The 24,062-nt window shown below is 46.9% G+C and overlaps 1 protein-coding gene across 3 annotated transcripts in view; it reads left to right on the top strand.

Moving 5' to 3' along the window:
• Window positions 1–24,062, top strand: part of CSMD2 (CUB and Sushi multiple domains 2) — a 297,274-nt gene that overhangs the window by 82,426 nt on the left and 190,786 nt on the right. For all 3 annotated transcript variants that reach the window (XM_063355710.1, XM_063355709.1, XM_063355711.1), the window contains exon 5: window positions 751–958. In XM_063355710.1, the coding sequence (XP_063211780.1) occupies window positions 751–958 (208 nt within the window). The remainder of the gene's footprint in view (window positions 1–750; window positions 959–24,062) is intronic.

Raw genomic sequence — 24,062 nt, 5'->3', positions numbered from 1 at the left:
ACTGCTGGATTTCTGAACAAGCAGTTAAGTTTTTACCACTGTGATTTTGGTAACAACATACATTTCCTTAAGAAATCGGAGCAAACAAAGACATGGAAGGCGGGTGTGTGGGATACCTGTTCTATGAGATTTCTATTAAATACAGCGCTTGTGCTGTGTAAGTCCTGTTGTCCCAGCCCTTGGGGGTGTTTCTGCTGCTGAAGGTGCCGAGATCTATGAGAGCTGGAAACCAGCCTCTCCCCGTGCTGTGAGAGGAGAGGATCCGCACGTCCAGGGAACCCTCCTGGTCACTGAGCCCCGGCGGTTCCCCTCCTGCTTGGCTGGGTGTGCCGACAGGAGGAAAACTGCAGCAAAAACCACCTCAGACGATCCTAACCAGGAATAAGGGATGGAACAGAAAACTTGGGCAACCACACGTGAGGAAACAGTGTCCTGACAGGGAGATGCGTTATGTGAGAACCGCCTCCCCAGGGACGTGGCAGAAGCTCTGTTGCTTGGGGTGTTCAAAATTAGACTAAACAAATCACTATCAGTGTGCGGTGGGGAATACGCTGGCGCTTGCCAGGGGACACTAGCTGACCTAATAGGATTTTGCATCCCGCAACTTCTTTGTTAATAGTGTGTCGTAAAACACACCCTGACAAAAGCACTGGGGCTTTTAAAGCTCTGCTTTGCATTTGGGCTTATTCTTTTTTGATGTCCTGCTTTGTGCGTTGCAGCAATATCTGAACACTTGCGTTCTGTTTCCAGCGGATGATGCTTGCGGAGGGACTTTGCGGGGACAGAGCGGAATTATCTCCAGCCCTCACTTTCCTTTGGAGTATGGCAATAACGCAGACTGCACGTGGACTATTCTCGCTGAGCCTGGAGACACTATTGCTCTGGTTTTCATGGATTTTCAGCTGGAAGATGGATACGATGTCCTAGAAGTTGCTGGAACAGAGGGATCTTCGCTCTGGTAGGTTCCTACCGGCCATAGTTGATTGTGTCTGTCCAGTCGCGTGGTGCCCGCTGATGTTCTGGCTGCGCGGATAGAAATTTCATGGGATGTTCAGGGCAAACAGAGTTTGTGCCTGAATGAAGGTAGTTCCCGGTTAATCCCAGCTATTCTACAAGTTGTAGCTGCTGCCTTCTAATGGAACTCCTTGGGATGCTTTTTATTTGCTCAGTAAGCTGTGGCTATTGCCTGCTTTAGACGATGTTCTCTGCAGTCAGGTTTCAGTGTAGCTGCTTAGAAGAAATAAAGAGTTTAAAAAAGCAAAACAACCCAACGCTTCAAAACCCAAGAAACCCTGCTCAAACGTCGTCATGCTCAGACCTTGTTTTTGATAAACTGTTTTCTGATTATTGCTAAATATGTTGCTGACAAGTTGACTTTGCTGTTAATGAACTTCTGGCAATTTTTTCTACGGATCAGTTTGTCCTTTAGACGGGAGGCTGTGTGTAGAATTTCAATACCCCTCTCATCCCATTGTTTATTTGAGCGATGCTTTCAGAAATATTGCTTTTACGTATAATAAATACCACACTGATTTCCCCCCCCGTCCCCCCCAATGTACAAGAGCTACCCAGATGATCAGTGCTGTGAAGCCTGAGGTGAGGGATTGCAGAAGGAATCTGACGTGTTCCTCTTACAGCGGAGGAAGCTCTGCCTCTGGTGCGCTCTGTGCTGTGATCTCCTGCACCCGCATCGCGCTCAGCAGACAAAGTCCAAACTAGCAGCAAATGGAAGGGAATGGTCTTAAACTCGACATCCCTCTGGAAGGGAAGAATTAAGCATTTGAAATAATTAGGTGTTGCCTGGGATTATCAGCAGGAAGTTAAATTACGATTATTTATGAGGATTCTGTAGCAGCCACAAATAACATTAAGTAATTTATACTTGCCTGGCAATTATGGGGGAATAGGATTTGAATGTTTAGGGTGTATTGATGTGAGAGAACTTGCCATTTAGCATGTACCAATTGTTTACTGTTCCCAGGACCCTTTTGAAAATTAGATGTTGCTGTTTCATGAAAAAAAAAAAACCCCGGTTTTATTAGCATGCATTAATATTTTAGGGCACTGTTGGTTTTTAGCCATTATGTACCGCAGCGAGGATCAGTCATCTGTGGTGTGTGGTAAAGATGGATGTAGCTAGTTAAGAAACATTATTCAGCCTGGAGGTGTTGCCAGTGCAGCACTGTGTCTTGTCATATCAAAAATAAAACAATGCCTGTCAGACTGAACCTGCTGGAAAAAAATTTAATAAACTACCCATAAATACAGCATGGTAGAACTTTAAAAATGGCAAATGCATCTTAGAAAATTAATCCCTTTGACTTTCAGTAGTACATGCATGTGCACACACAGTATTTAAAAAATGAGATTTAGAAACTATTTTAAAGGTAGTATGTTTTACAGACATCAGTTTTGGGGCCTTGTCAGAGGGAATAAGGATGTATTTACTTTGTTTCTTCCCCTTCCCCCCCCCCAAGTGCCCGCGTGCTGCATCTTTAATGATGCCTTTCCTCCAAGTGGAGTTTCCCTGGGAGCTGGATGAACTCCGTGGCTGCAGCAGCAGTGGGCTCTCGTTTGAGTCTGCCGGGGGAGAGCCCAGGCGAGATGCGCTCTGTTAATGAGCGAAACAGGTCACACAAACAGGAATTTCATCCAGGGCTCGTAGAAAAAGCTATTCCTGCTTTTTGAGGTTTGTCCTGCGTTTTTATAGTGCCGTGAAATACACACGGGCAAGATAAACACACCAGTCAATTCAAAGGGATCTCATTTAGTATTCTTGAGAAGCAAACTTTTCAGTCCCATAAGCGGAATTACAAAGAGTCTTATTTTGAATTTCATTTTTCAGAGCTAGCCTTCACAACTCAGAGCCTGATAATTAAATTCAGATGACTCATTTTTCCCATTTTTTAATAATTTTTGCCTGTAGGGAAAAAAAATGGAGCTCATATCTCCTCTTTAAACATGTTGATATGATTCAGCTTGAAAATATAGCTAAAAACCTTTTTTCCCCTCTGTCTATGAAAACCTAGTTTTAATTATTGGTAATATGGCAGATAGACTTGCGGCCAAATAAACCATTCTATTGAAGTATCTTGCAGCTAAATATTTCATTTCCTAAGCCTTATAAATAGCTTTAATCTGGTCCAGAGATGTACACAAATAAACAAAATTAAATTTCATCTGGAGTATAATTCATACGTATTTTTGAGCTATGGGACGTTCTGTAATGGCAGTATTTGTGAGAGCACTAACTCAGCACATTAAGCTTGACTTGACCTGCACTTGCTAAAAATCTCCTGCGTTGTCATTCCCCTCCCGGCTTTGGAAACAGGTGCTTTGTTGGTTTTTTTTTTTTTTTACGAGCCAGATTCCCTCACCTCTCCTGCCTTTGGCGGCCGGCACAGCTCTCTGCGCTGCACGTTGGTCTCGGCGCACGCAACTGCTCCCTGGGGAATCCCGGGACGGGTTTCATTTGGTCCCCGACCTGTCGGATGCGAATCCCGCAATAAGCCTTGAAAGGGAAAGGGCATTGCAGGTCTGAGCATCCCTATGTCAAGCAGAGCAATAGAGGTTGAGTAGCTATTTGAGATGTATTAATAAAATAACACACTTACAGCTCTTTTAACTGCTATCGCAGTTTCTGTCATGGGACCTTGGGTCTAGATTTCCTTGACAGGTGAGAAATAAAATTCTACTGAGCAGAGAACAGGAGGGGAAAAAAAGTCGCAGTGTGAAAAAGAGCGTGTCGGATCAGAAAGGACGATGTGGGGGTCTCCAGGCTGTAAAGCAAAATTGGAAGGATGGCAGTAGCTGCCCTGCTCTCCTTCGAGGTTATCTGGAGTGGCCATCCCAGTCCCAGCCCTCCTCTGCCAGGGCAAGGATGCTCTGGGCACGGAGAGGGGTATGTAGTGTTTATGTTCTCTTACGTCATTATTCCCCGACTTTTTCTTGTCTTCGAGACTTGAGGTTCTCTTCCCCCTCATTTTGTAGTAGCGGAGGGACCTGAAAGGATTAATGAAATTCTTCCCCATAAATACATGTAAAAGAAGAAAATCCCTCAAAGCAGCTTGGGCTCCAGCCCTTAAGGGGACTGAGCTCCGTTGATCATGTGCTTTGTGTCAGTATCTGCTCCGAGCTGAATAAATCCCTCGGCTCACGCTTCTCAGGAATATCTGCTGATTACGGCTCTTTCATGGTACTTGGTTTAAAGCTTTCTTCGGTGGCAAGCGTCCCTGTGGGTGCTCAGCTCCGCTGAAAATACCAAAGCGTTTCCAGCTGAGCACCTAACGCATCCCGAGACCGTGTCTGGTGATGAGGAGGTCTCCAGGCTGGTCCTGGATGGCCCTGACCCTGCCCTGTGGCAGATGTGTCCCAGCCCGTTCTTCTCTGTGGTGGCTCAGCGTTTGCTCTGAAGCTTCGGGGAGCTTTGACTGTTGACAATGCTGTCTCTGATCTCCTGCAGGTTTTTCTGTGAGTGAGTCCTTAGGGCTCGGGGGATGTCGGAGGTGATGGGATGGGAGCTCCTGCAGGGGTGGTGGGAGCTGAGGTACGGCAGCTCAGTGCTGGTGGCCATACCCTTTTGTCACACCTCCGGCATGGAGGTGTCCCCTGAAGGCAGGAATGTGCTGTGCAGCCCTTGTCTGGCTGCCCTCTGAGCACGCTTTAATAGAGGGTAAGTTTTTGCGTTGCCTGTGATGGAGGGGGTCTGGATTTCCTCTGTTTGTGCACATTTGGTGCAGTTTTAAGTAATGCAAATGATGAAGATGTGGTTGTCTGTCTCTTGCGCTTCTTTCTGTCATGTGTTTAGATCCCATCTAGCTGGTCTGGGACCTGTATCTAATATTAGACATAATGACTCGTATTATGATTATTAAAGCATTATGCTGCTATTGCCGGAGAAGGTGGTGGTGCAGGAAATGACTAATAATCCAATTTGTGTATGTGTGTTTACAGGAATTGACTAAGATCAAGTGTACGTTTTTCTGGGTATAATGCAAATATTTAGCAAAGAAGGTTTTTGCAGTCATTCCAATAGAGCTGAAGCAGGCAAGGTAGGTAAATGATAGAAGCCTTGTTCTCGGGCTGTGCAGAGCCACATGCAACAGAGTTCCTCTACTACAGGCATTTTCGAAGTTGTGGAGGTCTAGGAAGGCAATCTGATGTTTGCCATAGGAAGTTTCTTTTATGCTGTTGGAAAATAGGAGAAAGTGGAGGGGAGACACTGTCAGCTTCAGCCCGTCCGCTGAACAGGTGAGCGGCTAGTGGTAGCCGTTCTGCCCAGAAGGATGTTTGGTGCTCCACGGCTATTTGTTCCACCAGTGAAACTATTTCGAAGCCTCTGCTCCTGCCAAATGAATTAGTTCCATGAGATAAAACTAACAAGTATCTCATTTGTCTGACTATGACAGACTGTCTGGCGTGTTTTGAAGGTTCATTAGATGTTTCTAATTTTCAGAAGGGAAATTTACTTTGAGATGTAGATGGCTTCTTTAATAATGAGGCTTTTCAAGCCTTTTATAGCTATGTTGTATTTTGCAACTGTATATGGTAGATCATGAGAATCCACATTGGTAGGAGGGACGGGGATTTTAGCGAGGAAAGGTGCTTCTGTTGCTGCTCTATCGTAGTGTGGTGTTTTTCAGATCAAAAAGTTCTACAGTATGTGAAGGGTCTGAACCTTTTTGGGTTGCTCTTTAGCCTTGTATTAGGTTCTAGTGCAGCAATTAACCCGCTTCCCCCTTGACCCCCGAAACCTTATTTCGCGTAATCTCTTTGCTTGAGCTCAGCTGGAACAGAACGTTACCTTCGTAGTACCACGCACGAAGTTGCACGTTGACCTGGGAATATGATTTCCTTTTGAATTACTTCATTTGTCTCTAGGTTCCTGTTTTTCTGTCCAAACGTTGAGCCTGCTTAGCCCAGCCTACAGAAACCCCAGCGCAGCTTGGGAGTGGAGGCTGCTGCGGTTGCGGATCCTTTTCCTCCGAGCAGTCCGGCCTCTGCCCACTCTTCTGAATTACAGTCCACTGCGGGGCATTTCCGCTTGAACTTCAGTATGTTTCTTTATTTCGTATTGCAGCTTTTACTGAATGTGGCTACACTTCGGAAAATCCAAATGCTTGTCTCTGAAGAAAGAAATGAAGCCGACCATTTCCAGATGCCACCCGCTCCCTTCTATTTCTTTAGTCTGTTTCATGGTGCTTTAAGAACTGCTTTCTCCTCAGTTGCATCACTTGTGTGTTTTGTTCCAGGAGGACGCGAGCATAGAGTAAATTCACATTAATGCAGAGTCTTGGTCTGTGGTATCTTTCTTCCCTGTGATCCTCCTCTTGACTTATTTATTCTACTTTATGGAACACAAATCTAATTTTCATGGGGGTTGCGTCATCTGTCACGTTGCCCCTCTGCTGCTGTCCCACTCTTTGAGCCTTCCCTTGCCATTCCCCCTGGGAAACTTTTTTTTTCCTTTATTTTCTGTTAATAATCCCCTGCTAAGTGTGTGCCGTGGGAGAAGCAGGGCTGCAAGTGAGTAACTGCTGAATCAATGGAGTTTATTCCTGTCTGAATCCGATTCCTCCTCTTCAGTGTCTCATCTTCATTTTGCCTTTTCAGCCTTGGAGCCATTTTTTGCTCATCTCGATTGCGCAAATGCTTTCCTTCTCTTCAAGTCTATTTTTACACTTAATTTGGGTAGAACTGGGTTTTAACTTTGTGTCTCCATTTCCAAGCCGCGGGGCAGCATGCCTTAACACGTGCGTCTGCGTAGTTTTGCATTACTTCTCTGGCAGAGCCGTGCAGGCGGCGCAGGCGTCTCGCTGCGCCTCGGGAGTGCTGTGCGGCAGGTGCTGAGCAACGGCTGAACCCCAAAGGGACCCTGTGCTGGGGCGACTCTGGCAGGAGAACTGCGGACCTCTGAATTTCAGGTTCCTCCGGTTAATTCTGTAACGTCTTCCTTTTTGGAGCGGAGCCCAGGAGAGCCCTTCCAGACATCAGCCCCTTTGGGAACAGCATTTCAGAAGTTCTCTCTTGTTGCCGTGTTTCTGTGGAGTTGAGTTAGGGGGAAGCATGGTTGGAGGAATCGCCTGTTTCAGCAGCTCCTCTTAACTGTTGCGGACTTTATTTCTTTCCTTGTCATTATCTGCAGTTGACCCTTCCCTCCCCACCACCCTTGTCTATCCGTTAAATGGTTTCTGATACTCATTAAAGCTCTCCTATGCGAGATCTGCTTTGTGCTTCCCTCTTGATGCCAGTTATTTCGTGCCACTGGCCAGGCCAGCCTGGTTGCACATCTTGTGCTCTACCCGTAAGAGATTAGGGCACCTGTGTTCTTGAAGGTCACTGTTTCAGATGATGATAATGTTGGTTGGTGAAAAACTGTTCTCTGCGTGTGCCTCTAATGAACCAACCTATTCTCTTTATATCAAAGCAGCTTCTGATCCTTAGAAAGCAGTCTCGGAGCTTTCAGCAAGTATTTTCATCTCAGACCTCAGCCCATGTCTACTGAAGTCAATGGGAAGACTTTGGCTCCAAAGGGCCGGTGAATCAGGCTTTGCTGTATCCTCACGTGCTAAAGCACGTTCCTCTTGCCACCCCCTTGCAGCTGGGTAGCCCGGGCTCTGCGTCTGCTGCTGGTTCCACTGGTGCTGCTGCTACCTGACCGGGTCGGGAGGAGGGTGCTGGCAGGAGCCTTGCAGGCTCTGCGTTACGATAAAGAACGGCCCAACACGCGTGGGAGCCGAGGACGGGTCCTCTCCTCTGCCCCCAGCAGCTGCCGTTCTGTGCAGGGATTCTGTAAAACAGATTGCCTGATGACTGCTTTAAAACGATTTTCATTTCACACTTGCCACTTCCTTTTTTGATTTTTTTTTTTTTTCCAGTCAGTAATTGCTTTTATTTGAAAGTTGACGAGCATTATCAAGCCCTGGTGCATGCATGAGGCTGAAGACTTGAAGATTATTGTATGTCTTGAAATAAGTTATTTCCTCAGTAGTTGAGGCCTAGATAATGCAAGTGTGAAAGTTTTCTTTTCCTGGGCAATGAATTAAGCTTCCTTATTGTAAGTGCTAGTTAGCTAATGGATACTTTATCTGTAATATTCAGATGTTTTTCTTCCATGGTAACGTTTTCCATAGGACTGGGAATGAACAAAAAAAAATACATATGAAGTGGCTTTTGAAATCCCTATTTAAATGTCAGTTACATCTTTGCTGGGATCTGGAAAACAAACTTTCTTATTTGACTGGTACAGTTTAATTTTTTTTTTTCTAAAGCGTCTGTAGTGCTTATATGGGGAAAAAAATTCTACAAAGGCTTCAAACTGTAAACCATTGCTTTAGTGGGAAATAGTCTTCTTGCAGAACTCCCTTTTCTCTTGGCAGGTGTGTTCTCTGGAGGTACTGTTCTGGGGAGGTTTGGCGGAAGGCGAAGCATCCCTGTTCCTGCAGCTCCTCGCGGCAGGGCCGTGGGGGGGTCACTTCTGGGATGTGCCAGGCTTTGTAGCCTGCTCTGCTGCACTTCAGGCCTGATTTTAATACGGATCTGCAGTAGGAAGACCAGGACTTTGTAGGGCAGGGAGGGGATCTCTGCCCAACGGGAGACAGCCGGCACAGGACCGGGAGCCCTCGGCTCCTGGGGTGGCTGCGAGGTGGAGCCGGTCGCTGCCCCAGTGCACGCAAACCATTCGTGAGCACCTTGATCGCTGTTTTGAAGTTAAAGGATTGATAATGCTTTGTATAAAGTAGTTTTTGTAGAGTAGTATTGCACATTGTCCTAGAGCTCCTTGGCCTGTTGCACTGCGGAAATAACTGGGAAATGCTGGAAGAAAGGGCTGAGCAGGGGAATGTAGTATTTAAAGACGTTCCATAGTTTAGCACATGTTTCTGGTAGGGAAAGGATGATGTAAACTGCACCCCAGCTGAGAAAAATAATATACAGACTATGTTAGTTCTCCTCAGTGAAGGACTGAGCTGACAGTACGTGTGACTCCCTCCCGGAGTCACAGTGTGACCGAATGCGGAGGCAGAACTGGCTTTTCCTCGCCGCTGTCTCCCGCCCTGCGCTCAGGGCGTCCCAGAGCCCGGCCGGCTCGTCTGCCGGGAGCGCGGCACGGAGAGAGACTTCTGTGACAAATCACAACGAAGGGGCCTTGTGACCTCTCCCACTCATGTTTCATTCAATAAAACATGATGAGATTCCGTATACCGCTTTCTGGCTAATCTTACTTTTCCATGCGTTAATATGATTAATTCTGTTTGCTAGATAGTAGAGAGCATTTCATGAATATTCAGGCTAGCTTTCTAAGCCAAGGAAGAAGATGCTTTTAGGCTGAAAATTACCCTGATCATGTTTTAATTGTCCTTTTTTATCCCAATTTGTCCTTCTTTGGGTGTTTGGTCACCTCCGAGGCAGAGAGAGAACCCTCTGCGAAGGCTGCCGTTGTGTGGACTTCCACCTCCAGGGATGAGATGCTGGAAGGCCGGTAGCGTGAGGGAAAAATCCCTGAAGGTTACTAACCACGGAGAAATTAATATTTAGCTATTTCTGTCCTGGTTGCAAACACGTTGGAAGAAAAAGACAGCCTTGTTTGCAAGAACACCCAATCTCTGCAACCTAAAGAGGTTTTTTTGAAAGACAGACCTTGTGCAAATTAGCGTAATGCAACTGGCTGAAAGCTGGGAGAAATACTGGTTATCTCAAGAGTGCTTTCTGTGTGTGACCCGAAATATAGATTATAAAACGGCGAATAATAGCTTTATTTGGCAGGGAAAGGAGACTTTACATAAGTGCAAATGATGTCACAGGTTGTAAAATGTTGGACATTTGGGTCCTCTTTACAGCACCACGTGTCTTCCTCCGCTGTTACGGCGGTTCTCTGGGCTGTCCCAGTTTAAGCAGGGCTTTGGACAGATGTTGTGGGAGAGTTCACTGACTCTGCTCACAGGTGCTTCCAGGAGCAGGCTCTGCCTTCCTGTTGCCTTTTTGTCTTGTTCAGAACCAATTCATGTCCCTTTCTGTGCGAGGCGCCGCCGCCGTTTGCGCTGGCTGGGGCTGTGCATATGCAGAGGGGTCTCCTTTGCAGAGGAATTCACTGTGTTGAAGGAATTGGATTTGCGCGTCAAAATCTGTCTGCCAGAGCTGATAATAGTCATGTTTTACACTGCTCACCCTTATCTACAACTTCAAAGTGAAAGAGCGGAGACACCTCTGCAGCTGCTTCCGTGCTTTCAAAGGCCTCTTTCTTCTAGGGTTTCTCTGTGGACCCTTTCATGGATGCTTTCTTATATTTACAAGTTGTGTTAAAGAATGTAAGTACTTTGTTTTCAGATGTCACCTGCTTCACAAAATATATTTTAAATGGCGTTTGCCTGCTGGGTTTTCTTCCCTAGGTTCTCTGCAGCTGCTTCTCATCCGGAAGCATGTGCTGCTTCGCCTGCGTTGGGTTCCCGCAGCTCCTTCTCCTGCGCTGCAGGTGGAAATCACACCTGATAGATTCAGCTTGGTGCCGAATTCATCTCTCTCGCTTAAATTGATTTTTTTTTTTGGATGTCTGATGCTAATGTATCTCATGTGTTGCGATTAAACTACAGCTCCCCTCTAATTTGCATTATATGCTAATCCATTAAAGTTGGGGAAGAACTGCATTTAGCATGGTTTGCATAAGCTCAAGCTGCAGAGAAGTGTTATTTATTTTTTGACAATTCTCAGGTCATATGCATCTCTCCAACCTGACCTTTCCACTTGTCTCTAGAAATACTTAAGTGCATGAAAGACAGGGAAGAAATATCTGTTGAGAGCCTACTTTAGGAGCCGTTTGTTGGCTGCTGAGGGTAATGTGGTGAAGGGTGTGGGTGATTTTCTGCTCTTTATACAAAGTGTAGCCCTCTAGCAAGACAGAGGTGTCACATCAGCACCTTCCAGTCATGAAACATCGCAGCAGTAGTGTGTAAGAGGCGCCTGAACGCTCCTGGGGACAGGCTCTCTGCAGTCGCTTCCTCCTGTGTAAAGCGGAGTTGGATCAATATCTTGCTAAGTAGGGAGCTGGCAGCAAATGGAATTCTAGATGGGGAGGAGGGATGTTCTGGTGCATTGGATTTATTTCCATTTACTGTCACGGTGGGCAAGCTGCTTATCACCGCACCTTGGTCTCTTCAGAGCATTCGAGCCCTTCAGTCCAACCTCTCCCTGTTTCGATTGCAGCGGAGATTTGGGGTCGTGAACCGGTGATATCACCAGACTCACGGGTTTATGAGATAACACAGCAGATCATGACTCAGGAGGACTGAACTTGGCAATGACCTGTCGTGAGCTTGTCAGAAGATTATTTTACTTGTGTTCCCTTCTCTTGTTCTTTTTTGTTTCTAAGGTAAGCTACTGAAGTTGGAGATCTCAGTCTGTTCCACTAGAGCTGACTCACCGGCATCTTGCTTCCCTTGGTTTATGTAAAGAACCCGTTCCCTCTTTCATCTAGGATGATAGAATATTTGGATAGCCCAAAACTTAAACATGTTACTGTTGGTTGGTACAGGTTTTGATGTGCTTCTGAGGCTGATACAGCTGCATTCCTTCACTCTGTGCAGGTGGGCTCTCATTTTGGACACAGACACAGCAAGGAGCTTTATTTTAGTAGAAGCTTCTGGTCTGATGTTCACACGTGAAGAGCTCCACCACCCCTCCCCACATATTCCTAGAGACGGAGGCTGTGAGGTGGAGAGGAGACGTGAAGACAGCGGAGGAAAATGTCAGTGTCTCAAAGATCAGAGAAACACAGTTCCTCTCAATAGGACAGATTAAATAAGGTGTTCCCCCAGCCGTCACTGCAGCCATGGAAGTGGAAGAACTCTTCAGGTTAAGAATGAGAAGTGTGTTTTCAGAGCTAGCCCACTGTATTTGTTAAGATGTATCTTGACATATCTATGTATTTGTGACATGTGTCTTGACAAATACGATGGAGTACAAAACCATATAAATATATACATCTTTAGATAGGCAAACTTCTGCAGTGTGATAGCTGTAGGACACTTCAGGAGGCCTTTTGTCCTCGAGTAACAGCCTTTCAGCTGAAGGGAAAAAACTGACTTCTGTTCCTGTTGTTTGCTTACTACAGGCCTGAGCTGCTGCTGCTTTAAAAAATAGATAAAGATGCCCTGGCAAGGATCGATAATGGACGGGATAAGCAGGGGAGTGCAAAGGCTGTTTTCCGTTCCAGATCCGTGAGATGCTTTTGGAAGTGAGTTATGTGCAGGGCAGATCCTGACTTCAAAAATGGAGAGGGAGTTGCAAGCAAAGCGTTAAAGTGAAAGGCCTAACAGCAGTTCAGAATTGGTTAATGCGGTATCACCTAGGGAAGCACCGTCTGGGATCGTAGGCAGTGGAAACCTGGACTGTGCCTCAGGGTGGGATGTTCATTCAAAGCCTTGACGCTTCCTTAAGGAGTTAGTCCAAAACCTGGTTCTGAGCCCAGGGAACATGAACGGGCTGACGGACAGGAAACATGAATGACTTCTGTTGTGAGAAATGGGCGAAAATAACGAATTCCGCAAGTTCTCTTGTGCCTTTGTAGCTGTGTTTCTCTGTGCTTCAAAATCCAGCGTTTTTCTTTCTGGGCTGAGAGGTGCTGCCGCTGGGGGGTCTTGGCACGGATGCATTTTCTGTCTCACCGCTTGACTCAAGCGTGAACTGCAAATCTAGTAATATCACTCACTAAATGTAGACACTTACCTAAATATCTTGCCTCTTAACGTCTCTGATATCTTCTACACGGAGATCTAACCAGCCTTCCCAAAGCCCAGACAGGGGAAGGAAATCATGGGTTCGGATTCACGTGGCTATTACAGTTTGCTGCTGCTTCTTGGCTACGCGCTGTTTTGTCCTGGCAGGTCGTGATCTCTTTAGCTCGTGCTGGTTTTGATGGTCTTGGCTGTTCTACAGTAGGGATGTTTTGGTGGTTCTTCTCAGGGACCCTTCTCGTGGCTGGATTTACAGTGGAGGTCAGGAAGCTGCCAGGGCAGCGGTAAATAGCAGAGCATTAGTAATGCACAAAAACCTTGTCAATAGCTAATGACTGTATTCCTGGCTGCAGTAAGCTGGAATTTTGCAAGATTCTGGAAAACTGGAGGAAAACCACTGAGATGGTTCTGTGTAAAGGGCGATTTCTGCCTTGTAGAAGTCCAAAAAGGCAAAACGTGAGTAGCTGCTTCCCTGCCACGTTCGTGACCCCCAGATTCGTACCTGGCGGAACTGTCAGAGCTGCTTTTTTGCCAGTGGCCTGAAAATGCGACCAGCCTTTTTAAAATAGGCGTGTGGGTCTGATACTGCCCAGCTGGAGCACGGGGGAAATACCCATCTCTGCGTGCTTCCCTTTATCCCTTTGTTTTCATTCTCCGCTTTCTAAATTAATTTTTATAATCGTCTTTTAAATGATGGAGCAGTTCAAATGAGCTCTTTTAGTCAGAATTACCTGCATTAAAGGTCTCCCTTAAAAAGAAAGGCATAAAAGTAATTAATTGCTTCAATTAAAATAATGTGGCTTAGCTTGTGGTTTTCTGTTAGGAAACCCTGTTTTTGATAAGTCAGCTGTTCTTAAAAGGGAAAAAATAAAAGTGCTTCAGGCTGGAAGCTGGCATGAAGGAATCGTGAAATAAGGCTGTTCGCTCTGTAATGTAACAGAATAAATTAACGCCATCGATCCTGGAGCGGTGCCCTGTGCTCGGAGCAGCCGGCTGGGGCAGGGGAGTGCTCCGAGAAGATATTTTTTTTTCTTTTTGCTCAGTCACAGATGCTTTGTGTGACTTTGAACGCGTATCCTTTGGTTTTTAAAGCCACACTGGAATTTCTGGAGCCTGGAAGAAAAAGTCAAAGGGAAGGGAAAACTTAAAGGAAAATCTTGAAAGAAGTTCCAAAGCCAGCCTGTGCTGTGGTGGGCGGCTGCGTGCCTGGGTACTGACAACCTGCTTCGTGGAGTGGCCGAGGAGCCAGTGGCCCACGGCAAACCCAGGCGCTGGGGCTCTAAGACGCCCGACGGGGCATCCCTGGGTTTTGCATCTTCACTGCTTTTACACGGGGCCAGCGGCGCCGGGGCCTCTAATTCCAGCCCAAACACAGGCATTTGAAAAGGGCTGACTGGTTCCTTGTTGTAGGTGATGGGCGGTGTTAGGCACACGGTGGGAAGCGGTTCCTGACGGTAAGAAGACCCAGAAAGAAAAGCTGGGGCAGCTCTGCCCGCTTTGCTGGGGGCGCGCGCAGTCGCTGCGGGCAGAGGAAAGCTGGCAGTAAAAATCTTCTGGTCTTTTTAAACTCAGGTAACGCAGGCTCTGATCGGAGCCTCATCTCCAGTTTCAGACAAGAAAAAGCTCATAGGCATCTTCTGTATTGACACATTCTCTCTAAAAATAAAAACAGTTTAGTTTTAGAGCAGAAAATGCTTACGCAGGAGGGTCTGTATATTGCTGCTCAATATCTGTCTGGCCTGCCCACTGCCCCCAACGAGAAACCCTCAAAATTAGGGAGACCTCAGGTGACTCTTGTTCACAGCGTGTTGTCCTTGGTTTTTTTCTTCTTATACCTCTTAAGGAACTATAGACTTTTTTAGTGTGAAATTAATATATTGGAATTTTTGTGGGAAGAATAAAACGCTCATTAAATTTTGCAACCCTGGAATATGTATAGAACAAAGCTTGCAATTAAAATTCATTTTGAAGCAAGTTAACAGAAGTTTTGTTAATGTTTAACATCTTTATGGGTGCCATTCTTTGTAAATGTGAACTAATTAAGTCCAAAGGGACAAAATAATAGATTCTGCATTTGCTGTGAATGCCAGTGCTCGCTTTGCTTTTGGCACTTTTCCTCTTTCTTTGTGCAAGTTCTGATTTTAATAAGTTGCCAAAAAAGTAACTATTTTGCTTTTCATGCTAAATTATGAAGAATCCATCTTTGTAAATCTCTGAAAGACTGCAACAAATCTTTGGTGAAGACTTGATGCTTGCTCACCTCCAGTGACTCCAGGGTGTTTGCTGTTCAGGAGATTTCAAATTGGAAATTTTTTTTGTTTTCCTTTTGTGAAGGAGGTCTTAACATTCTGTTTATGCAACTTGGCAGCTGCTCTGGGGGAGTAAGAGCCTGGGATGGACCGGAGGCTGTGTCCCGACGTTAACCCTGAAGCTCTGAGGTTTCCTTTAACTGAAACATAAACCAGTCTGAAATGCTTGGAATTGCGAATTTCGTGCTTCTTCCTCTCCTTAAATACTTTTCCTGGGATCTTTTCCTTAAGCAGCTTATAGGTAGCAATACAAGTAATAGAAAATATTTCCAAGTATGTGGCTGCCATAACAAATCTGAGACCAGAACCTGACCTCGGCAGAGCTTCGAAACTGCCTTTGGCTTGCAGGTTAGGAGATGCCAGGGTTTGCAGAGTTAGGGGTTTATAAGACTCTTCCCAGTGAAGTCGTATTGAACGAAATTTAAATACAATCGAGCGAGAATGTCTTTAAGAGGCTGCAGGCTCTACCGTGGCTGCACCAAGCCTCTTATGCTATAAACAGTGTAGAGCTTGGAATAGGTTGTTAATGGCACGTTATTGATCGAAAGGGTAGAAAGTTCATCTAAACTGTGGATAATTCTGGTCATTTCCTTGCAAATTTGACTGCTGTGTAGCTATAATTGCTGCACCAAGCTTTGACTTATAAGTAGCAATGCTAATAAACTCGTTTACTACTGAAAGCAGCAGTGCATGTTAAGCTGGAAGGTTTCTTTGTGAGGCCACTTGATGTCTCAGTCCTTCAGATGCCTCGGCTCAAGTGTAGCATTGAACTCCTGCAAGGGCCACGTTCGTGTCCTTCTAAAGCAGGTGGGATTTCATGAGATTCTGGCCTGGCTGCAGCCCAGGATGCTGTTTTCCCTCTTGCTGCAAGGTGACATTGCTGGCCCGTCCTCGGCTTGTCCACCGGGACCCCCAGGTCTGTCTCTGCCAGGCTGCTCCTGGGCCGCGAGCCCCAGCCTGGGCTGGTGCCTGGAGTTACTCCTGCCCGGGACTTTCCCTTTGGACTTCACGGTACTTCTCTCTGCCTGTTCCTCCAGCCTCCCGAGGTCCCTCTGGATGGCAGCGCACCCATCTGGTACCTCAGCCGCTGCCTGCAGACTTGCTGATCGTGTGCTGTCCCATCATCCAGGTCGTTAATGAAGGTATCAAACCATATCGGCCCCACATTATTGATTGTGTAAAGGTGGATTTTCTTATTTTTTTTTCCCCAACAGAAAAACTCTTGAGTCTGCTGCCTTTCTCTGAAGGTTGTCATAGCCTGTTTAATTTCGGACTGAATCATGTGTTTCAGGATTTCTTATCTGATCTAACACTTGGCAATACAGAGCAATAGGCAAGTGTGGAGCAACCGGCTCCGGTGACACCACTCACATCAGTCGAGGAGACTGAGCAGAAGAGACGCAGATTGATCTCCTCTGAGAATCTGGAAGAGGAACTGTTACAGCAGCAAAAAGCACACGGAAGGCAGGTTTAAAAAACTAAAAAATAATAAAGTAAACCCCACTTTTGACATACTGTCAGTGCTTTCAAGTAGTCAACAGTTTTTGTAGTTGGAAAACTTCAGGTTGTGTTAAGGTCATCCACACAGGCTGCTTAAAAGGGAGGTTTTGCCCTTGTACAGTTCTTATTCTGCTGTCTTGGCAACTTCGCTCAGGTGTTACAGGCTTCCTAATCTTCCAGAGAAGGCTTGCTGAGCAATGATGCTCCCTGTGCCGGGTGCTGGAGGGAGGAGACCGGCCCGAGGGCCCGCAGCAAACCTGGGGGTCGCTCCGGGCTTCTGCTCCCAGCCCGTGCCGAGCCCCGCGGAGCTGCTGCCCTCTGAGAAAGCTGCTCCCAAACGCAGCGAGGAAGGACTGGTGTGGGTGTTTTGTCTTAGCCCCGTTGGGTGCCAGGCTGCCTTTCAGTCAGCAGCAGGATTGACTCAAGCGGTGAACTCTTGATTTCTCGAGGAATGGGGTCACCCTGTGAATCCCCCCTCCTTAAAATCACATCCTTGCTGAAACAAAGTGGGTTCTTTTCCTTGTGCGCATGAAGTAGCATCCTCTGATACTCGTGGTTTTCATGTCCACATGTCCAGAAGAGGAATTAATGTCTCCACCCTCATGATCCAGCCAATGTAGCGGATCATCCCGATGCGTTACTCCAGTAACAGGCGGTTGTGAGACGAATGACGGCTTTACCCTCCCTGTCCCAGCCAAGTCCAGCTTTACAGGCAGCTGCTGGGACTCTGCAGCTCATGCTCAACTTCTGGTTCCTGTTGAATAATGTCTTCTGTAGATTCACAAGTAGGTACTTATATATTTAATTTATTTAAACTTCAGTGAATACTTTTTTTGTCACTTGATGTTCTTGGAAGCGTAAAACTTCTGGCAATGAAAGGGATGGAAAATATACTTTAGGAAAGCAAGTCACTTATTAAGCATATTTAATATTATCTTAACTGGTGGTTGCGGTCTCTTAAATAGTAGTCTGATGAAATTTTTATTTTTCACGTAGAAAAGCAATTAATATTTCAACCATATTGCTCCTGTTCCTATTCAGTGGTGTTTTACGCATACCATCGCCTGCGGGTCCCATCTGTCTGCCCGATGGAACATACCTGCTGTGGTTTTATGTGAGGTGAGGAAGAGCACAAGCAAATATTTATTTTGTCAATCTAAATGATGAATTCTGGGAAAGACAAAATTGGGTCTGTCAAACTGCTGCTGTAATTGCACTTCTAATAACTTAGCGCCTGCTTTTTTTGGTAACGATTATCAAATGAAAGCGGCAGATGGGTTTGCAGTTCGGTGGGAGTGGCACACGTGAAGACCTGTTTCATTATCTTCCGTCTGATTTTGGAGCAAGATGCCCTCTCCTTGAGCGCCGCAAGGTCAGCAGGCACCGTCTGTGCTTGATCCGTGTCCTTGTTGGACGGAGGGGGACGGGGAGCTCCCGAAAGGGTGGCGGGAGCAGCCCCCAAGCAGGGCTCCGCTGTGCGACGCGCCGGTACGCGGGGGATGAGTGTGTTATTGCAGCGATTTGTGATCTAAATCAAAGTTAACAAGGGTGGCAGGATGCACTGCCTCTCCCCATCTGTACCCACGGGTGCGTGCTCTGGCATGCTCCATCTGTCTTTTGTTGCGCGATGGACTTAGCAGCAAGCTGCTGCTCTCTTCACCGCAGTCCTGGTAGCTTTTTAGCTTCTGAGCAACTTGGTGTCTTTTTGGTCACGTTAACATCAAGCTGAGAACAAAAGTGGGTTATTGATTCTTTGAAACAAAAAGATTCTTTGCCAGCCAGTTAATGAGTGGAGAACACCTCCAGTTTCTGATTTTTAAGTGTTTAAGTTGTAACATCTCAATTAACTCATGACAGGGCCCTTCCCACAAAATCTCAAAGTCATAAAGAATTAATCTGTTCCTGACTGAGCAGAGGTCTGGGGGAGGTCTCTGCCGGGCTTGTCTGACTCAGGCTGCCAAGGGTTGTTCTCGGAAAACCTTTTGAGTGGCTGTGAGCTGCTGGGAGCCGGGAGAGGGCGAGGGAAAGGGCCTCCCGCTGATGGAGGTGCCCAGAGCGGGGCTGCCGCTTGCCGTTGGGCTGCGGGGGGTCTCCTGGGGCAACTCCTGTGTCGCCCTCTGGGGATGTAAATGCAACCAATGGCTGACTAAACTGCAGGGTAGTTGGTGTGGGGTGTTGCTGCAATCACTTAATCTTATGTTCTTTTAATATTTCCTTTAACCTCTGAAATGCGACTAAGGCTAATAACTTACTAAATATACGTAAGGGGTGCCTAATGCTTTTAGTGGTGCGTCTGCTATATTTAAAAACCAAGCCACAACTCCCAGACGAGTGCGTTCAAAGGCTTGACTCCTCACCGCAACATCTAGAAGGAGTTGCGGTGTTTGGTTTGGGGTTTTGTTTTGCTTTTAGTCCCCACCTGCGTGACAGACCCAGTGTATCTGAGCTTCTCTGAACGTGACTGCTCGTGGCTGTGGTACGCAGCAGGTAAGGCAGCGGTGTCGAGGCGTCACTGCAGAGAACATCTATTAAAGAAATCTGCTATCCAGAAATACTCCGCTGCTTCCACTACGATTGCTGCGATAGGAGAGCTTTTGGACCGTATCTTCTAAACAGACAGAAGAAAATTGCCAGCATAAGGAGAGCGGAGGCTTAATGAGGGAGGTGGGATCAACTGCTGTTGTTCCATTGAACAGGGACGAGAGGCAATATCTACAGAAAGGTGCTTCTCTGGGTGTCAGTAGGAGTACGAGTGTAGCATCTACGCATCCTTACTGATTTTTCATGCTTTTGTGCTCAGATTAAATTTTTTTTTTTTTAGGATGGTGGGGGGAGTACATGGAACTTTGGCTTTGGGATTTGCTTGTTTATCCAGACTTTGAAGTCTGACCCAAGTGTGTCGTGTATTTGATCCAGGGTGTGCAAGTGCTGCTAGGGCGGTGGTGACAGGTTTGTGTCTGTGCAGCTGGTCAGTGCCCAGGGAAGTGGATTTCTGAAGGCTTTGGATAAAGATCGGGCGCTTCTGGGTTTTCTCTTCCACTCTGAAACTCAGCCCCTTTGAAGCCCCCACATCGAGATGCCGGGCAAAGCAAACCCTGCCTCTCTCCAGGTGGATCCATTTAGCTGACTTGAAGGGAACACAGTCCAGCTAATTTCTCAGAATTTACAAGGTATTCTTTACTCATCTCTCCCTTAGCAGGAACAACACAGGCAGCATTACGATAAAAATGACTGTTCCAATACTGAAAGAAACCAAAGGCTTCAGTTAGTTTTGTTGAATGCTTTCACTTTGGCGTGGAAAGCAGACGAGGGAACCTACCACTGGCCTCCAAGATATGTTGCCCCCATAAAAGCCGTATTTACCCCCCTTTCTCCATCAGTTGCCCACAGGCTCTTTAAAGACCATAGCTTCCTTGCTGCTACTGTAAGGCATCTCAAAAAGTGTTATTTTTCATTGTTAATGCTTAGCTCTAACAATTATTTTCGTCTATAGGCTATATGCCATTAGCGTGAAAACACAGAGAGGTGAAAAACTCTACCAAGTTCAAGCGTGCTGTTTCCCAGGCCCTCCTGGTGCCTCTCGGTAGAAGATTTCCGCCGCAGATAACTGGTATTTTATTGTATGTTCTGAGCTGGCCGTCAGAGTTGTCCTTCAGCCTCTCGGATTGCGTTTCAGCTGAAGAGGCTGGTAGAAATGGCTGTACTGGGAGTTAACTGGAGTGTGTGTTTGCAGAGAAGTGTATGTTTTGAGGCAGCGCTGCAGGTATTTGAAGACATTACTCACGAACAGACTGTGATGTGCTAAATTGAGTGGAACCTGTGTGCCAACTCCACAGAGCAGGATTTTGTCTGAACGCCAGTTGTTTATGAAGTGTGCAAGTTGAGGAATGGAAGACACGAAGACTCCCTTAAAAATATAATTGGATGGGTAATATCTTGGGCCTTTTTGATGCATCTTTTTTAACCACTTCGTATTTGTAATGTGCCAAAAATAGCTGTACGGTCTGCTGTGGCCATCACTAGTGCAGCTGGGAGTAGATTTTAATTGATGGATACTGTCAAGCCGTTAGTGGCCATGCAGTCAAGAGAACCTTTAAAGTGATATTTCTTGTCCCTGCTTGCTTACACACTCTGCTACCAAGTCATAGCAGAGTATTAATTTTTACTTAATATTGCCAGCATTTGTACTGACAGCTTACTGGGGCCACGTCCTGGATTTTTAAGTTTCTTGGCAGTGAGAGCTGCTGACCACTGACTCTGTCTCCAGGTGTTACAGTAGATGGTGCTAAGACCCTAAGAAAACCCAGTGTGTGGAATAAGGGACAAACACATCTTTGGAGCTGTTTGCGTGTGACTTTTGGAGCTGCAGTGTTTCTGGTGCACATCAAAGGAAAGAAGGTGGCACTTGGCTATGGTACGCTGACGTGTTACGCTGAGGCCAGGCTCCATCCTGGCCAATGTGCAATTGTTTGGGAGCGTTTGACTTTCATCGAGTCCGTTGCTGTTTAATTTTGTGTGGGTGCAGTATGTTAGGCAGAGGAACTGATTCTCAGACCTCGAGTTGAGAGGTAACTCGTTAAACCTCAGCCTGGAGGGAAATTGTAACTTCAGAAAAAACTGGCTGGTAAAGCTGGGGCAGAGGGATGTGGGAAAAGACGGCAGCAGCTTCGTACGTAAGGCGGCATTTAAGAATGAACACTTTCCCTGTTCTCCTCTGCTAATCCTTCCCTTTTTTTTAAAAAAAAAAAAAAAGGTGGTTGAGCAGGGAGCAGAGTGACAGAGGCTGCACTCATGGACCAGACAAGCTGGAGGCGCCTTGAGCTTACGTGAGCTGCAGGGAGCAAAGGCTTCAGAGAGCCTAGGAAGAACTGTCCCGCTCTCCGAAGCGCAGGCTGTGCAGAGGGGTCGTTAGGAGCCAGATCGCCTCTTGCCCAAGCAGCGCTTGCTGGTTCTGTCATTTGAGCTGCTAAATAGGCCACCAGCCTTTCTGTGACAGATCTTGCCTCCTGGATCAAATTTAGGCTTCCCTTTGGTTGAGCCAAAGGAAGGAACTTGGGACAGAGTTGCTTAAAGAAAGGGAACAGGCGCTGAGCCATGTGTGGAAATGGGCTGTGGCTCTTCCCGCAGGAACCCGGGGTCAGGAGAAGTCTCTCGGATGTAGGTCTCTGCCTCCCAGACCTTCGGTGGGTTCAGGTACCTGTGCTGGTTCGGGGTCTCAGCTTGTGCGCTTTCCCAAGGCTTTTCTCTCCTCTCTGGCCTGCAGAGAGTTAATTATCCTGGCCTCAGATCGGAAAGTGCCATCCCTTCCAAGTTACGCTGCTGTTCAAAAGGTTGAAAGTTTGAAAACAAAAAATGAAACAAACAAGCTTATTTCCATTTCATTATTTAGATCAGGAGGACCCCTGTGTTTTGAAGTTACACATTGCTATATATGTTAATGTACTATATTAGTATACTGAGGCCAAACCCCTAGCCGTCCAGCCTGTCCTCTGTGCAGTTGTCCTTTGGCGCGTTGGTTCGCCCAGTGCCAGGAACTGCCGGGGGATCTCACTGGAAGGCAAATACATTCACTAGAGGCAATTGGTGGCTGCTCCTCTTCGTTTGCAAACCTTGCCGGGGCTGGGGACCAAATGCCGGCCGTGGAGGTGGCCCGTGCTAACCAGAGGCTGTGTAGACACGGCGCCATCTGGCAGGTCTTTGCGTACGGCTGCCTACGCAAGCTGGGAGCAGGACGCTCTGGTTCCCCCTCCCTCCTCTTGGCTGGAGCGGATCAGAGGTTTCAAAGCTCGAGCTGCTCACTGGTGTGGGGCAGGAGAGGGATGTAGGTCAGCAGCATGCTCTGTCCTACCAACCGTGTCGCCTCCGAGGCACATATGGAGTGTGGACGGGACCCACAGGCCAAGCAGGTCACCAGCTAAAGAGCCCTGGCAGTGATGGAGCGCCTTGTGTTTCCCCTGAGGCGAATCTGCAGCAGCTGTGGTGTCTCAGGCTCCAGGACCTGCTGAGTGAGAGGACCAGATTTCCCCTTTTGCAGAAGGAGCGTGTTTTAACTCATGGTTTGGAGGAGAGAGGAGACTCACTGCTCTTTTCTTTGTGGATAAGGAGGAAACATCCATCTCTGGGCTGCACAAGCCTTCCTGTCGCCATCAATATGGAGCCAACTATATTAATTCTGAATTACTGCCCTGCCTAAAAAGTCGTGGTTATCTAGTGTTTGCAGTTATTTCACTAAGGCTTATGAACCGTACTGAAACTTCACAAGGAGCTGCAGTGGCACAAGTGATGAGATGAAATTGCAGAGGGTCACAGTCTTATCAGCAAAGCAGACCATCAAAGTCTTCATTTCCTCCTTTCTGCTTGGATTTTTTCTGCTGCGAGCTCCTTTTCTGGCTGTTTCTGGCTCATGCCCTGACCTATGTTTTTCTCTTTTGTTTTTTCCTCCTCAGGCGTGCAGCCTGCTCTTTGTACATTTCTTTATCTTTTTCAGGCTGGCTGTGCCATATTTTCCCTAACTTTTTGGCAGTTTCTACCGCTGTCCAGTGCGGATTTGATTTCTGAAGCTCTGGACGATGCTTGGCCATGAAGAGAAAGAAAGCAGGAAGCGCCCGCTTCGCCATAGTGAAGTGAACTCTTTTCCTCTGCTGCCTTCTCTGCCTTCTCCTCACCCCCCTTGGAGGACTCGATTGTCTCTTCTTTGGGCGCTTTGCCTTGTGGTGCTTCGTCGGCTCTTCGTGCTTCATTCTCCTCTTCCTGGCTGTGGCTTTGCCTCTTTTTGAGTGTTTCTTTGAAATCGCTCTTCTAGTTGTGGGTTTTTGGTTGGCCTTGACCTTCTTGATGGAGATGTAGACCAGCAGATGAGCGCTGCGCTTCCCCCCGAGGAGCTCGCGAGCGAGCTGAGGCATGGCCGGGGGGAGCTGGGCTGTTCTTGCCCCTCCTTGGGATGGAGCTACTCCTTGGGCATGATGGTGGTGAGGAGGAGGAGGAGGCTCTGCCGGCCGGCAGGGTGGCTGCCGCAGCGCACTGGGGTGTACGGTGGGGAATGGCTTCGTTGTGGCAGTTATGACACAGAGTTCCCCCAGCCAATCGCTTCAGGCCAGATCTGCTTCCTGTAATTCTGTTGGCTAAAGGGTTGGATGAAGTCATAGCTGTGGTGATGTCACAGCTCTTTGCTGGCCTAGGATTGCGTTCCTCCCCTGGCACTGGGCTTTAGCTCCATTTAATGCTTGGTATGTTACAAATGTGTGATACCCAAGGAGATAACTGGATGCCTCTAATTTTTTGTCATGATAAAATGTGAAGCTGCTGTTAGCTGCTGAGAGGTGGCAGCTCATAATGTGAAAATGGTTTAGTAGCAGCCCTAAAAATAATTGTATGTGACAGCTGTTTCTTGGTTCCTGTCAGGATAACTACTGTAATTTAAATCTGCAGCTCTTGGACTCCATGTCTAATTTATTTGGGTGGACTTTTCATTAATTTGAAAGGTTCTGAGGGCTTAAAAGCCTTCATTAATTACATTTTAGTAAATGAA

This window comes from Chroicocephalus ridibundus, chromosome 19 (assembly GCF_963924245.1).
Source record: "Chroicocephalus ridibundus chromosome 19, bChrRid1.1, whole genome shotgun sequence".
In the NCBI taxonomy this organism is placed as follows: Eukaryota; Metazoa; Chordata; class Aves; order Charadriiformes; family Laridae; genus Chroicocephalus; species Chroicocephalus ridibundus.
This window is presented reverse-complemented; position numbering and strand designations above follow the sequence as displayed.